Source organism: Psammomys obesus, unplaced genomic scaffold (genome assembly GCF_907164565.1).
Source record: "Psammomys obesus unplaced genomic scaffold, mPsaObe1.curated_primary_1811, whole genome shotgun sequence".
In the NCBI taxonomy this organism is placed as follows: domain Eukaryota; kingdom Metazoa; phylum Chordata; class Mammalia; order Rodentia; family Muridae; genus Psammomys; species Psammomys obesus.
The window spans coordinates 675,466-689,230 of NW_026596962.1; the positions used below are offsets into that span (position 1 = coordinate 675,466).

At 48.4% G+C, this 13,765-nt stretch overlaps 1 protein-coding gene across 1 annotated transcript in view; it reads right to left on the reverse strand.

Moving 5' to 3' along the window:
* Positions 1 to 11,389, reverse strand: part of LOC129670280 (galanin receptor type 1) — a 14,788-nt gene extending 3,399 nt beyond the window's left edge. The window contains exons 1-2 of the mRNA XM_055598771.1: positions 10,199 to 11,389; positions 5,723 to 5,788 (exon numbers count right to left, since the gene is read on the reverse strand). Coding sequence (XP_055454746.1) covers positions 5,723 to 5,788; positions 10,199 to 10,861 — 729 coding nt within the window. The 5' untranslated portion in view covers positions 10,862 to 11,389. The remainder of the gene's footprint in view (positions 1 to 5,722; positions 5,789 to 10,198) is intronic.
* Positions 11,390 to 13,765: the final 2,376 nt, after the last annotated feature.

Here is a 13,765-nt window from a genome sequence, read left to right on the forward strand (position 1 = left end):
GAAAGAAAGAAAGAAAGAAAGAAAGAAAGAAAGAAAGAAAGAAAGAAAGAAAGAAAGAGAAAGAAAGAAAGTGATTTCCAGATTGGGCCTAGACCATGTGAGCACTTAACCAGCTCGGCTATTAAAAACCCACAGGCAGGTGTTACGAAGTGAAAGCTTACCTATTAAGTCCACTTAGTGGCTGGGCCACAGAGCAAACGTAATTAGCTCACACATATTACGGAAGTGTTTGCTATCAATCCATTTGCCCATTAGTGTGTGAGAACTGCCATTCTCTGCTGATTTAACCAAACAATCTATAAATGATTGTGTTCACAGTACAGGGGAACATACCCCTCTCTGTCTACTGTGATGGGGCCATCTCCCAATGAAAGCAACATCGTATCAATGTTGCATGTCATTGCTTTCCGTATTTTAGGAAATATGGGCTAAGAACAAAGCTCAGAGCAGACCGACACCTCAGCAGCTTATAGGCTGTGTGTCCTGAATAGGTGATATTTTTATGGCAGCTGTTTCTCTGATCATTTGTGATTCACCCAAACATGGCCTCTAAATGTTTGAGATCCTTCTGCTTTTCTCAGAAACATGCATATGAGCCAGTTTCTTTTGTTACCATCAACCAGAAGCTTTGAATGTGAGTGGCTAAAATTTATGATACAAATATTAGGAATGAATATTAGATGCATATTAGTATGAACTGTTCTCTACCTAGGACTGCTTCTATGAGTGCTTCATACAGTGCTTCTGGACGCCATGAGGACCCAGCAGGGAATGTCAGGGAAGCTATTGCCTCCTGGACATCTCTTTAAGTACCAACGTCCACCTGAGTTGATGCTCTTAGCTGACTTGCAAATCTGTGTCCTTCACACAAGCCCTGGGCCTTGGTCCCAGCCACAGAAGTCTGAAAGGCCAGGTATCCACCAAGATGCTACTTTTTTCTTCTTTTTTTATTCTTTCAACAAATGCTGGTGTTGCTGAGAAGAGAATAATTTATCAAAAGAAACTCTGCCATGATTATAAACTATCCTTCTTGACTGATGACTGTGCCTCCGGTATATAACTCAGACTACATCAGCTCAAAGCTAGAGATCTATCTGTTCTGAATGATCTCAGCCCCAGGACTGTGGTAGGTCAGTGTGCCCATCATTACCCAAGAGCATTCTGTCACCATGGCTCAAGTAGCCAAAGATAGTCACCTTGGAATCTGCCTTTTTACAATGCTCAGGGCCTTTAATGATGAACTGCATAAAAGCCACAATAAAAGTGTGGAGTTTATCATGCTCACCTTAAGTGAAAGCAATTAAACAGGTTTCACTTAATACTGACAGTTCCCCTGGCAGAAGCACCTCTACTCACAGACAAAGCCAGAAAAGCTGCCTCTGCCATCTCCCTCTGCAACACCAGAGTGCAACGCGGACTCCCCTGCATGGAAGCGCTGGATGGCACCCAGGGAGTTCTCTGCATGGAGGGGAGGAGCATTGCACTCCCGTTTCTAACATCGTGTCCCGGTTTCTCACAAAGCCACTTGTCTTTACTGGAGATGTGTCGTACCCAGCATACACACTACCGACATCGCTCATTCATTTGGAGCACAGAACCCTAACTGCCCTGGACTTGAGATCTGGCCCATGTTAGTGTGCTCTCTCTCTCCTCCTTACACTGGGCCCCTCTGAGAAATATTTGTCTCCCTTGAGTTGTGAGTTATTCTCTTCAAGCAACATTTTTCTTTTCTTGAGTCTCACTCACAGTGTGACTAAAGAACTCAGCTGGGAAGGGGGAGAGTGAGCCCAAGGTGAGGACAGGAAGAGCCCCATGCAAGTTGAGTGCACATCAGCCAGAAAGCTCACTGGACAAGTCGAGAAACAGAAAACAACAACAAAAACACGTCTGTTGAAAGAGCCCAGAGGGTCACAGGATATCAGTAGGCCTTCAACTAGGTCCCTCCCAGACGTACCCATCCATTGAATACCCATCCATTATCTCCAGCTCCAGGCAAAGTTCTGTGTTGAGCCCGCCAGCCTCAAGCTAGAAGCATCTCTCCCGCTGGCGGTGCTTAGGCAAAGTCCCTACAGGCTTTTAATGATGTGTGAAGAGAAATCCCACCTTCCTCCTGCACTTTCCTCCATGTGGAATCTGCACAATGTGTTCTTCACAGAGAACTGGACTTGAGAGCATTGACGAACCTTACCAAGGAAGCTGTGTCTGCTGCTGTGAATGTGTGTGTCCCCCAACGATGATGGTATCTGGAGGTGGGCCATTGGCAGAGGATGAGGCTATGAAGAAGGACCACTCTGGAATGGGGTCTTTGTAAAGGAGCCAGCTGCCCCACTGCATGCAGCATGTGCGGATGCAGAGAGAAGGCCGGGGCCAAAAACCTATGAACACTTCTCCTTGGGCTTCCAGCATCCAGAACTACGGGAAGAAAATTTCTACTGCTTGTAAGCTACACACTATGGGATATTTTCTTCCTGTCCCAGTAACAATCGAGTGCAGCACGTGGGCCCAGCTGCTAAGAAGGCCTGGAAATAAATGATGTTAGAATGGGCAGGCCACAAGAATCTCTACTCCATCCGTCCGTTCTCCATTGGAACCTACTCCCCACCAATCCACCGCTGTGGTTTGAATGTGCAATGCCCTCTAACCAAGGCTCACAGGTTTGAGCCCTTGGTGCCCAGCTGAGGATGAGCCCTGAGGCAAGACCAAACTGGAAGAAGTCAGCCGCTGGGGTAGACCTTGGGGCTTCTCAGCCCATTTCCCATCTCTCCCTGATTTCTGACGGATGACACAGTGTGGCCAGTCACCTCGTGTTTCTCTACCATGCCAGCCCCACCATGTTGACCTATAACCTCTTGAACCCTAAACCCAAGTAATTCTTCCGTCTTTAAGTTAGTCCTTTTGGTGTATTTGGTTACAGAAACAAGCAAACAAACAAAAAGTGATCCAGCCCTTGACCTTCCAGATGTGTGTGCCGTCGGTCTCTGTCACAATCCAATGTAGCCCTCAATAGTAAGCACCGAGCATGCGCGTCCTGATGATCACGCCCTGTGATGGGATCGGAGAAGGGTTCCCAGCCCACCTTTCGTGATGGGATGGACGCTGTTGCCTGTGTAGCTCTCTGCCAAATGGCCTTTTTCTTTCTCAGTCTTTCTTCTTGATCCTCTGTCTTCCTTCTCATCGTCACGTTGCTTCTCTCTTGCACTCCCTTTTCCTCCCCCTGCCCTGCATCTCTTTCCTATCTCTTTCTTAGACACACATGCCCCACCGTCATGTTTATTTGTTCTATGCAAACAAAAAGGCAATTAAATCTAGCAGATGAGATCCAACATCTGTTCAGCAGCTATGCAGGGTTAGAGTCTGAGGAGGCAGGAGAAAAAAAGTTTCCCTTTTCAAATGCTCGAATTTTCGCCCTTGTATAGTGAGAATACGTACAAGGAAAGTTTATATAAATATGCATTCATTTTGCATATGTTGTTGCTCATAAAATGACCATATACTCTTCATTACAAGATAAAACAGAGTCTTCGTTCATCTTTTCTTACAAGGGCTTGCATCGTTCCTTCATACTCACTGTTCTTTCTGGGACCTTTTCAGTTTCTTACCAACTTCTCTTCAAAGACAGGCAAGATTCAGCAATTTTTAAAGGAAGATTAATGTTTCTCTCCGTCAGAATAAACCGCTTTGTTTTGCAGTGGTGGGACTAGACCTTGGGCCTCCTGCTTGTCAGGGACAGGCTCTACCACGAAAATGTGTCCTCACTCTTTTCCATTTACTTTTTCTTTTTAGACAAATTGGGTCTTCCTAAGTGACTCAGGTTTGCCGTGAACTCTAAATTTGACATGCTCCTGTCTCTTAGTCTCTCAAGTAACTAAGATTAGAGGATTTCACCACCTGACTTAAATCCTTTGAATTAATAATAAATATTTAGTATAACTGGTAGGTATCTTCTTCACTGCTGAATCCTAATAAGTCCCCTCACCGTGTGTGTGTGTGTGTGTGTGTGTGTGTGTGTGTGTGTGTGTGTGTACGCGCGCGCGCCTGTGCGTCAGAGGACAAAATCATATATCTTTCCTCAGAACCAATCCACCTTGTTTTTTCTCAGGCAAGGTCCCTCACTGCCCTGTAGTTTATTGACTAAGTTAGGGTGCTGGCCAGCAAGCTTCAGGGATCTGCTTCAGGGATCTGCCTGTCTCTGCCACATGATTTCTGAGATTACAAGTCCAACTTTTCTTCTTCTTTTTTTTTTTTTTTTAACATGGGTTCTGGACACCAGACTCAGTTTCTCCTGCTGTGTGCCAAGCATTTTATAGACTGAGCTATCTCCCTGGCTCCCTGAAGAGTTTTAATCTCCAGATACTCTTCCTATTGAATGTCTTTGGCTATCTATGCTTTTCTCTTGATTCTGGCTCCCAAGGGAAACCAATTCGTTTGAGAAACCAGAGGTCAGCTTGCTCCTGCACAGTATCTATGAAGAGCCTTCCAAGGACAATTACAAGAAGTCCTTAATTGTTCTTAAGGACTCGTTTTCTTGGAGGTGAGAAGTGCTGCTTAAAGGAAAAACTAATAGATTAAAAGAATGTGAGAATGCATTGAAATACAGCATTGGACGCAAAGAGGAGCACACGGGATCAGGGCTGACTCCAGTCATAGATCCGTACTTCATCACTTGTTATAAAGAGAGATCAGGAAGCCTAAAGCTAAACCCACCTAATAACTTCTGGGATGTAAGGAAGAGCCAGGCGCAGAAGGCTGAAGCAGTCATTTTCCCCCTTTAGACAGCTAGTAAAGCTATAGAGGGGAGGTTCCCAAATGCAAGATACGCTGAGCTACCAGGAGTAAAGGGAGACCCACATTGATGTGGGTAAGCAGGAAAGACAGAGCAGGCCGTGTTCTACTCAAGTAAAAAACTGCTGCAGTAAATATGATTATCTGAATGATTATTTACATAATGTGTATGATTGATCAGAATTAAGTATTTAGAAAGAAAAACAGGGTGTTTTAAGATGCTACTGGTAATGTGTGTGAGGTAAAATATCTGGTTATCTTCCCTCTAATCAAATTGTCTAATAATTACCTTTCATTGTCTAAACCTAGAAATCACATAGATTTCATTTCAGTAAAAGATAAATTAATCCTGGTATCTAAAACAGTTTTTTCTCAATGAATAAAAATGCAATGAATCCCGGAAAGTTAGAAGCTCTAATATTCAAAAGAAAGTGTAAAATGGAATGATGATGAGAAAAACAGCCAAGGAGAAGCAGGATCTCAGCCATGCTCCTGTCTGTCCTTCCATGCCAAGGTCAGCCCAGGTCTAGGGAGAGTTAAGGCTGGTGACCTGTTCTTGGGGCTGAAGAGAAACATATGGCTGCTCTGTCAGATGAAACCCAAATTGACAGTTTTGAATCCTTCCTACGATGCTGAATGCTAAATATGCAAATTACATCACTGAGCCTCTCTCTGTGCTTCCTGATCTCAACCTTTCTTCTGGAAGTCTGCCTTTCCTGGCTCCCCATCTTGTCCTAAGCAGCCAGAGTAGACTGGTGTTTACCTGCCACACCTTCCTTGACCTGACCTCTGCACCCTACCCTTAAGCAGTAGCAGTTCACAGAAACATCCACCAGTCAACTGGTTTTTCAACCTGTGAGTGATATGAAAATAATTTAAAACAAAAACAAGCTAAGCTCTCAAAAATCGGCAGAAACAGCATCTGGTTTGAGAATATTACCTTTTTCTTGGATGCTTCCGACTTTTTTGACATGTTCTTCAACTTTTTATGCAGATGTTTAAGGACCTGCAAAATGCAAACAAATGAGCCTGGTTTAACTCGTGTCTTACTTACACACTGTCTCTTTTTCAGTGATAACCACTGAGCATTCTGGTATCATGATACTATTGCTTATAAAACAATAAAAGTAGAAGTGCATCTTAGATAAGCCAGCCTTTATCAAAGCCACTGAATGAGTTCAGTGGTATCCCTGGAGGACAGACACACCTGGACGTGGTTAGGACCTCAGAAAATGCTGACACGTTCAGGGGTTCTTGGAGAAAGGGCCTGTCCTGAGGTGGGAATAGGGTTTACTCATGCAGTCCACTGCTCTGCCTGCCTTGGTTCTGTCCACTAATCTACATGCCTAAAGTCACCAGGTCCTCCTGTACATGGGACACAGGTACAGCTCAGAGACACGCTGAAAACTAGAAACTCAAGTTGTGGAAGGTCACCGTCCATGGGAGAAAACCAAGAGAACAGGTAAGAGAATATAACCTTACAATTGTTCAGTATGGTTGCCTGATCCTGCACCAAGTTTCTGGTGCTATCTATGAACCCCACCCACTCCAAAAATCTCTAAAGTAGTGGTTCTCAACTTGTGGGTCATGATTCCTTTTGCAAACCTCTCTCTCCAAAAATATTTACATTGCAATTCATAACTGTAACAAAATTACAGCTATGAAGTAGCAACAAAAACAATGTTAGGGTTGGGGGTCACCACAACATGAGGAACAGTATTGAGGGGTTGCGGCCGCAGAAAGGTTGAGACCACTGCTCTAGAGCAAAGCAGGAGCCAGCAAGGCTCCTTTAGTGTCTTATTCATGTATTATAAGGTGTGGCCTTTAGATAGTCCCCTTCAGGAATTCAGCATCACTGGTGATTTATGAACATCTTTCAGGTTTTACGGTAACCAAGCCTGTCAGAGAGATAAGCTAGCTTTAATACACTGAGAACTCATTCTTCTTGTCACTGTCATATTTGAGAGAAATGATGTGAATGTTGCTATTGGGCATAAAACTTCACAAATCTGAACTTTCTCCACAGTGCCTCTCCTGTGGGCTTGTTTCAGGTGTTTTCCTATTCTGATGGAGAAACTGGAATAAATGGCAAAGAGCTTGGATGGGCTGTGGGTTTCTGAAGAAGTTCTGAAGTGAGTGCGTGTTCCAGCCACTAGGATGTTTTCCTCTCACACCACAGCATGGAAATAAACTAATCCAATTGGCCTTCTGCCAAAGCCTGCTCCACTGTGCCCCAAGCAGCACCATCAGTCACGTCCTAATGGAGAAACCTCTGGATTCATGCACCAGCCTTCTGTACCTGAGCAGCAAGGCAGCCATCCTAGCAGCCGTCTTCAGTGTGAATTACTGTCTTTAGATTTCCTGCCCTACTGAGACACTTCTCAGTGCCTGAAAGCACATCAGTGTCTCACAAACACACAGTCTTTGCTATAGAAGCAAGTGGATAACTGGCTGATAGGCTGACACTGAAGTAGCTCTGTTCTTCTGACAGAAAGTATACAGAAGGCAGTGACAGAGAAGCTTTCAATAGCAGCAATGTGGAAACCTTGTGTAGGTGAGGGCTGGAGCCAGGAGCCTGCTGATGTAGTCAGCACTGACCAGCTAGCTGACAGCAGCCAGGATGTTGATGAAGTCCCAGATGTAACAGCAGCAACAACTATATCATGTCTCCCAAATATGACCATGGCAAGAGAACAGAATGGCTTCTAAGCAACCATTCTAGCTAGAAACATGGCAATGTTAATATTTGCAAACTTAGTAAAGCCAGCTAATCTCTCTGACAGGTATGCTAAGTGAAAACCTGAAAGATAATCACAAATCACTGGTGATGCTGAATTTCTGAAGGAGGTTATCTAAAGACCATGGACCACAGTGCTATGGGTCACAGAGGGAAAAGGATGCAGGAGATACCAAAAGAATCCGCTACAGGACATAAGCATCCGTGAGCAACTTCTGTATGTTACAGTCAGGACAGCTAAGCTGGGTCCCAGCTCAGAAATGTCGAAGCACCCACGAATACTGGATCGGCTGAACGATCCACGGAGATGATTCTAAAGGTGTTTTTCTTAGCTCCCTACCTCTTCTACAGCTCACCTATGATCTATGCTCACAATGCTCATGTGACAGATCTTAAGGTCCAGCCATTGAGGGAAAGAACATAGACCTTGGGATCAGTTATGACTTAATCTCTTGGGACAATGAGTGTAACAGAGGTGTGTTCTCACTTTGGACATAGGAGGGCTCTAAGTAGGGTTGTATGTTGAGGGAAGAGGGCAGCAGGCAAGAGCCCTACAGTACAGAGAGGAGCCATCTCCAGGAGTACTGGGCTGGGCCAGCTCACTGTGCTCTCCAGGGTCTTTCAGGTGCAAAGAAACTTCTCTCACTAAACATGAAAATATGAAAAGATCATCTTGGTAATGCAATTTATTCAATAATTTTTAAAAAGAAAATCTAAAATTCATGATAAGTTCAAGTGCTATTCTGGCCAGCTGATTCCTCACATGGACCATCACCACTGGTCCTTAGACCACACACAGCCAATTCGAAGTTTAGGAATTATTAACTAGATTGTACATGCTTAGTGCCCAACAGAAAACAGCAGCTCCAGGAAACTTAGCTCCAGTTCTCTAGGACCTGGGAAGAATTTACAGATACTGACATTGACTCAAAAGGTGTTTCCAGCTAGAATAGTTGCTTAAATGCTAACTATTTCTGGGTGGAAAATGGTAAGTATCTATTCATTAATTCTTTAACTTTGTCTTCTGTGGGGCTTTTGAAGACTCTTTAATAACAACCTGTTTGCCCTAAAAGTTTACTTTTTCATTTCCAAAAAGATTGAAATGCCCCCCCCCCCAGGACTTTGGGGAAAATGAAGGATGCATGTGTTTCCATTTCAAGGCAGCAATTAGGAACTTAAGAGACCAACATTTGAAGTATGGCTGAGTTCCCAGGCTCTTGGCCTTCAAGTACTGATTAGTTGTCGCCTCCTGAAACTCTTCTTCAATCCCAGCCTCACCCTCTGCTCAGTTGCTGCATCACTCTGAAAGTGCTTTTTCTTACTAATGAAATGGAGATGGCAGTTCCCAGCCGAGGCTCACTGAGCAAGCTCATAGATGTATACCCACAGCCCACAACTCACTGTGCAATGCAGCCTTTGCTCCACACTGGCAAAAACCAAATGAGCAAACCAGCTACTTCCAAATAGCTAGGCTGCCATTGCAGCTTTGGAGCCAGTGCACGCATTCAAGTAATATTGCCATTCAAGACAGACACGATCTCCTCTGCTCATATAAATGTGGGAAATTTCTTTTTCTGCGTCAGATCTGCCTTATGAGTGAAATGTAAGAAACCATTACTTTTCTAGACAGGAGGTTGTTCATGGTCCTCCTGTCACAGCTAAATAGACTAGGAGTCAGGGAAGAATAAAGTTGCATGGAAACCTTAGAATGTGCCTTGCAGGGATATATCTCTTCCCCAACCTTCTTGCTGGTTCTGATAGTACCTAAAAGGAGATCCTATGACAGAGGCTACCCGAAGAATCACATCAAATGAGCACTAAAAGATAGACTTCTGGATTAATGGGACATCAACAAGCAGTACCTAAGAAGTGTAAGACTTTTGATTGACATGCTGCTCAGTACCCCTCAGTTCCTTCAGAGCTGTGAGCCACGGGTCCCTCAGAACACAGGAAAACAAGATAAGCAGACAGTTCCCCCAGCTGTGTGGTTCTTGCTCACCACCTGAATCCCTAACCCTGGCCACACAACCTTGCCTGGAGGAGACAGCACCTGTCCTGCCCATAGCTCCCTGGGGACTTCAGTCAAGCTCTGTGGAGAAGAAGGGCTTCCCAAAGTCCCAGCGCTGATGGCCAGAGACCTACAGAGCTTGGACTCCAAAACCCTCCTGAGGTGCAGGAGCCAGTGTGCTGTGTGGGAAGAGCACTGCTCCAGGGGCCACACCAGCTGGTCTCAGCGCAGAGCTAGGAAGGCTAGAGACTGCAGTGGCCCCTGGCTGGTGGCTTTTAGAGGGACCGCAGGCTCTCTGCAGCTCCCTTTGCCCTGCTGGATTAGTTTCTTGGAGCCCACGTTTAAAAGCTGCTGAAACTGAACGTTTTGAGCAGCAGATCTGGGAAGCAAAACTGACTTTGTACCGCCAGGTGATGAGCAGCAGAGCTGCAGCACCCCTGAAGGGGAGCAGAAATGAAAGTCCCTCTACCCAGCTTCTAGACAGGAGCTGCAAACTTTCTCCCGGTAACTCTCCAACTCCGCCTTAACTTTTTTACCCCACAAAACATGCCAGAGCAATCTGAGATAAAGTGAGGTGGAGAGGGGAGAGAGCACAGAGGAGCGGGGGACATGGGGCTCAGTCAGGGGACCCTATGAGCCAGGTCAGAGCCTGGCCAGTGCTCCCCACTCACCTTGGCGTAGCAAAAGCAGATGAGCAGCAAAGGCAGAAGGTAGCCAAAGACGAAGGTACACACCACATAAGCCTTCTTGTGCAGCTGATTGGGCCACTGCTCCCAGCAGAAGGTCTGGTTGCTGTCCCGATGGAAGAGGCGCTGGTGGTAGGCCACCGGCGAGGCCATGGCGATGGACAGCGCCCAGATGAAGCCCACGCCCAGCAGCGCGTTGCGGGACACCCTGAGGGAGGAGGAGCGCCGAGAGTGCACAATGGCCACGTAGCGGTCCACAGACATCGCGGCCAGGGTGAAGATGCTTACCAGCATGGACACGGTGAAGAAGTAGTGTATGAACTTGCAGATGAAGGCGCCCAGCACCCAGGTGGGCAGTGCGTACACGGTGGCCTGGAAGGGGATGCAGAAGAGCAGGTAGGCCAGGTCTGCGATGCTGAGGTTGAGGATGAACAGGTTGGTGGTGCTGCGCGGTTTGCCCGGTTTGCTGCGCGCCAGCACGGTGATCACCAGGCTGTTGCCCAGCACGCCCATCGCAAAAATCAGGCCAAAAACCACCAGCGTGATGAAGTTCTCCACGCCGATGCCGAAGAGCGGCCTGGATTCCAGGGTGGGAGACTCTGGCTCGCTCCCATTCCCCTCGCTGAGGTTCAAGGTAGCCAGTTCCATCACTTACTGGGACACCCCTTTTGGGCGCTGTGCAAAGGAGCGCGCTGGAGAGGGGTGCAAGCCGGGGAAAAGCTGGCTCTGGAGGTAGCCAAGGGTCGCCCGGCGGCCCAGCTCAGAGCAGCGAGGACGCGCTTCTCCAGCCAGAAACTCCTGCTACCCGCAAGACAGCAGGGGGCAGCGCCCCGGGCCGAGCCCTGCAGCACCGTCCTCCTGCCTGGCCTGGCTAACGAGGAGGCGGTGCTGCAAGTGCCGGGCGGCGGGGGCTCCGGAGCACAGAGGTACCGGTCTGGGCGGCTGCGATTGCTGGCAGGCGGCAGGCTGGGCGGGAGACTCTTCTGAGACTCCAGTCTCTGGCAGGCCGAGTCCCCTCGTTCCCGCGGCGCCTTGAGGTCGCACCTGTTGCTCCGAGCCTCTTCTTGCCGCCGCGCCCCTCAGAGCCCAGCGGTGCGCACCTTCAGGGGTGGAGGGTGGTCCGGCTTCCCGCACTGCGAGCCACCGCCCTGCCGCGCTGGGGCTGCGGCTCCCTCCTGCCTTCTCCCGGGTCCTCTGCGAGCCGCACCGCTCTCAGGGCTCCCCACGGTGGGCAGAGTTTCTGCGGCACGGGAGGGACAGTGGGGGTTCAAGTGCGTCCCCTCTGTGCCTCCCGGTCCGGCCTGAGATTTACAGCTTGCTCCCAGCCTGGCGCTCTGAACCGGAGGGGTGGCCCCCCCACGTCCTTGCTGGAACTGGGGCGCTGCTGTGGGGGCTGCTCTCCCGGGAAGCGACCGTTGGCGCTGGGAGCCAAACTGGCTATCTTCCTCTGCGCGCCACGCTGAGGCGCCGGGAGTGAGCCCTCCTGCCAATTGGTCCCTTTGGTCTTTCCTGCTCCCCGAAAGAGCGGAAATAAATCCCACGAAAATCAAAGGTTGCTCCTGCTACCGCGGGTTCTGTGACATCCGCTGCCCCGTTCCCTCCTCCATCCAGTCACAAGCTCCGGAGGGAAGAGGCAGGAAAGAAAGGAGCACCGCCTGCGTGAGTTTTCAGTACAAGCTTGTCCTGCGCACCCGTTCCCCTCGGGGATCGATCATTTTCATCAGACATTACTCATCTGACTGACACAAACGGAAGCGCGGACGAGTGAAGTGTTCGTTAAGGATCATGTGAACGCGCTGGATGTCTGTCACTGCTGAACCGGGGCACACCAACCAGATACAGCCGCCTGTGTGCCCGGTAACACACATGCAGAGAAAGACCTGCCCTCACGTGCGCTCAGTGTGGGCAGGGGGTGGCTACAATCCTTCCAAAAACGCAGGTGCCCTCCAGGGTGTGAGGGACCAGGACGGCTGGACATAAGGCCAGAGGAAGTGTATCCACAGAAGGGCAGGGAAGGGGCCTCTGGGGAAGCCCTGTGTCCAGGAGCTGAGCTTGCAGCGCAGTCCCCAGCGGCCGCGAAGTGTGCACAGTGGTGAGAGAGGGGAATTTAGGGACAATCCTGTCTCCTTTCTCCCCTCGCCGGCTCTCTTCTTGCAGTCCCAGGGACACCCTAACGGGACGCATACCTGCTAGTGTTCTGCTCTTCTGCAGAGCTCCCTTACAAAAGGGAGAGAAGAATTCTCACCTAAGCATCCCGAGAACGGCCTCGCCTGAGCCAGGTGATGGCGTCTCGTCCTGTCTTCCTCCCCAGCGGTGCTCTGGGACCTAGAGCTTCACAGGGTTCTGTACTGTACTCTGCTGCATCGACAGCCATACGTAACACGACCTGGGAAAGTGGTTTAGCCTTGGGGTTTCAATATTTGTTTTATTGTGTGTGTGTGTGTGTGTGTGTGTGTGTGTGTGTGTGTGTGTGTGTGTTATTGGGAGTTGGGTGAACCCAGGGCCTCAGTCATGTTGAACAAACCCTCCAGTGATCAATAAGCAAGAGCTTATAGGGATTTTGCTATTGTTTTTGTTTTCATGTCTCGTAAACTTTTTATTAACTTTTTATTAATTAATTGTGTGTGTGTGTGTGTGTGTGTGTGCGCGCTAGCACACGGGGCAGTCCCAGGAAAACTTTCAGGAGTTGCTTCCCTCCTTCTACCATGGACTCTGGGCTCGAACTGAAATCATCAGGTTTGCTTTGGGGGTGTTTTACTCACGGAGCCATCCCTCAGCCCTCTGTGAACCGTCTTTGGCATGGGAGGCTTATAATGAGATTATATCATACTCGCCAGCCCACCATCCAGCTTACAACACTTCAAAACTTCCCAGTATCCTTGGAGTCAGTTCATAGGTTGCTAATCACAGCCTCCACTGCAGCCGCTTAAATGTGTGGCCCATTGCTCCTCTCCAAATGTACACATGATATATGCATCTGCCCTAAATGGTGTCCTGTGTCAGGTTTGGGGGCGTACTGGCTGCTTTCGTGTGTGACCTGAAGGCAAGTTCGAGTCACCAGAGAGGAGCGAGCCTCAGCTGAGGAAACGCCTCCATGAGATCCAGCTGCACGGCATTTTTCTAGTTAGTGATCAATTGCGGAGGGCCCGGCACACTGTGGGTGGGGCCAGCCCTGGGCTGGTGTCCTGGGTTCTAGAGGAAAGCAGGCTGAGCAACCCTTGAGGAGCAAGCCAGTGAGCAGCACCTTCCATGACCTCTGCATCAGCTCCTGCCTCCAGGATCCTGCCTTGTCCTGTCCTGACTTCTGTCGATGACGAAATGTAAATTTAAAAAAAAACATTGCCAGCTTGCTTTTTGGTCATGGTGTTTTGTCTCGGCCGTAAAAACCCTAACTAACACAGGGGGCGTTGGCGCTTCATTTTGCCTTGGCAGTGTGAGATGCAGTTTGCATGGTCATCTACATTTGTTTCGTTTGCCCTTGGCAGGTAATTCATTGCTCAGTTCATTGCATCTGTCTTTTGTTTTTTGCACTCTTCTCCCATACTGTGATCT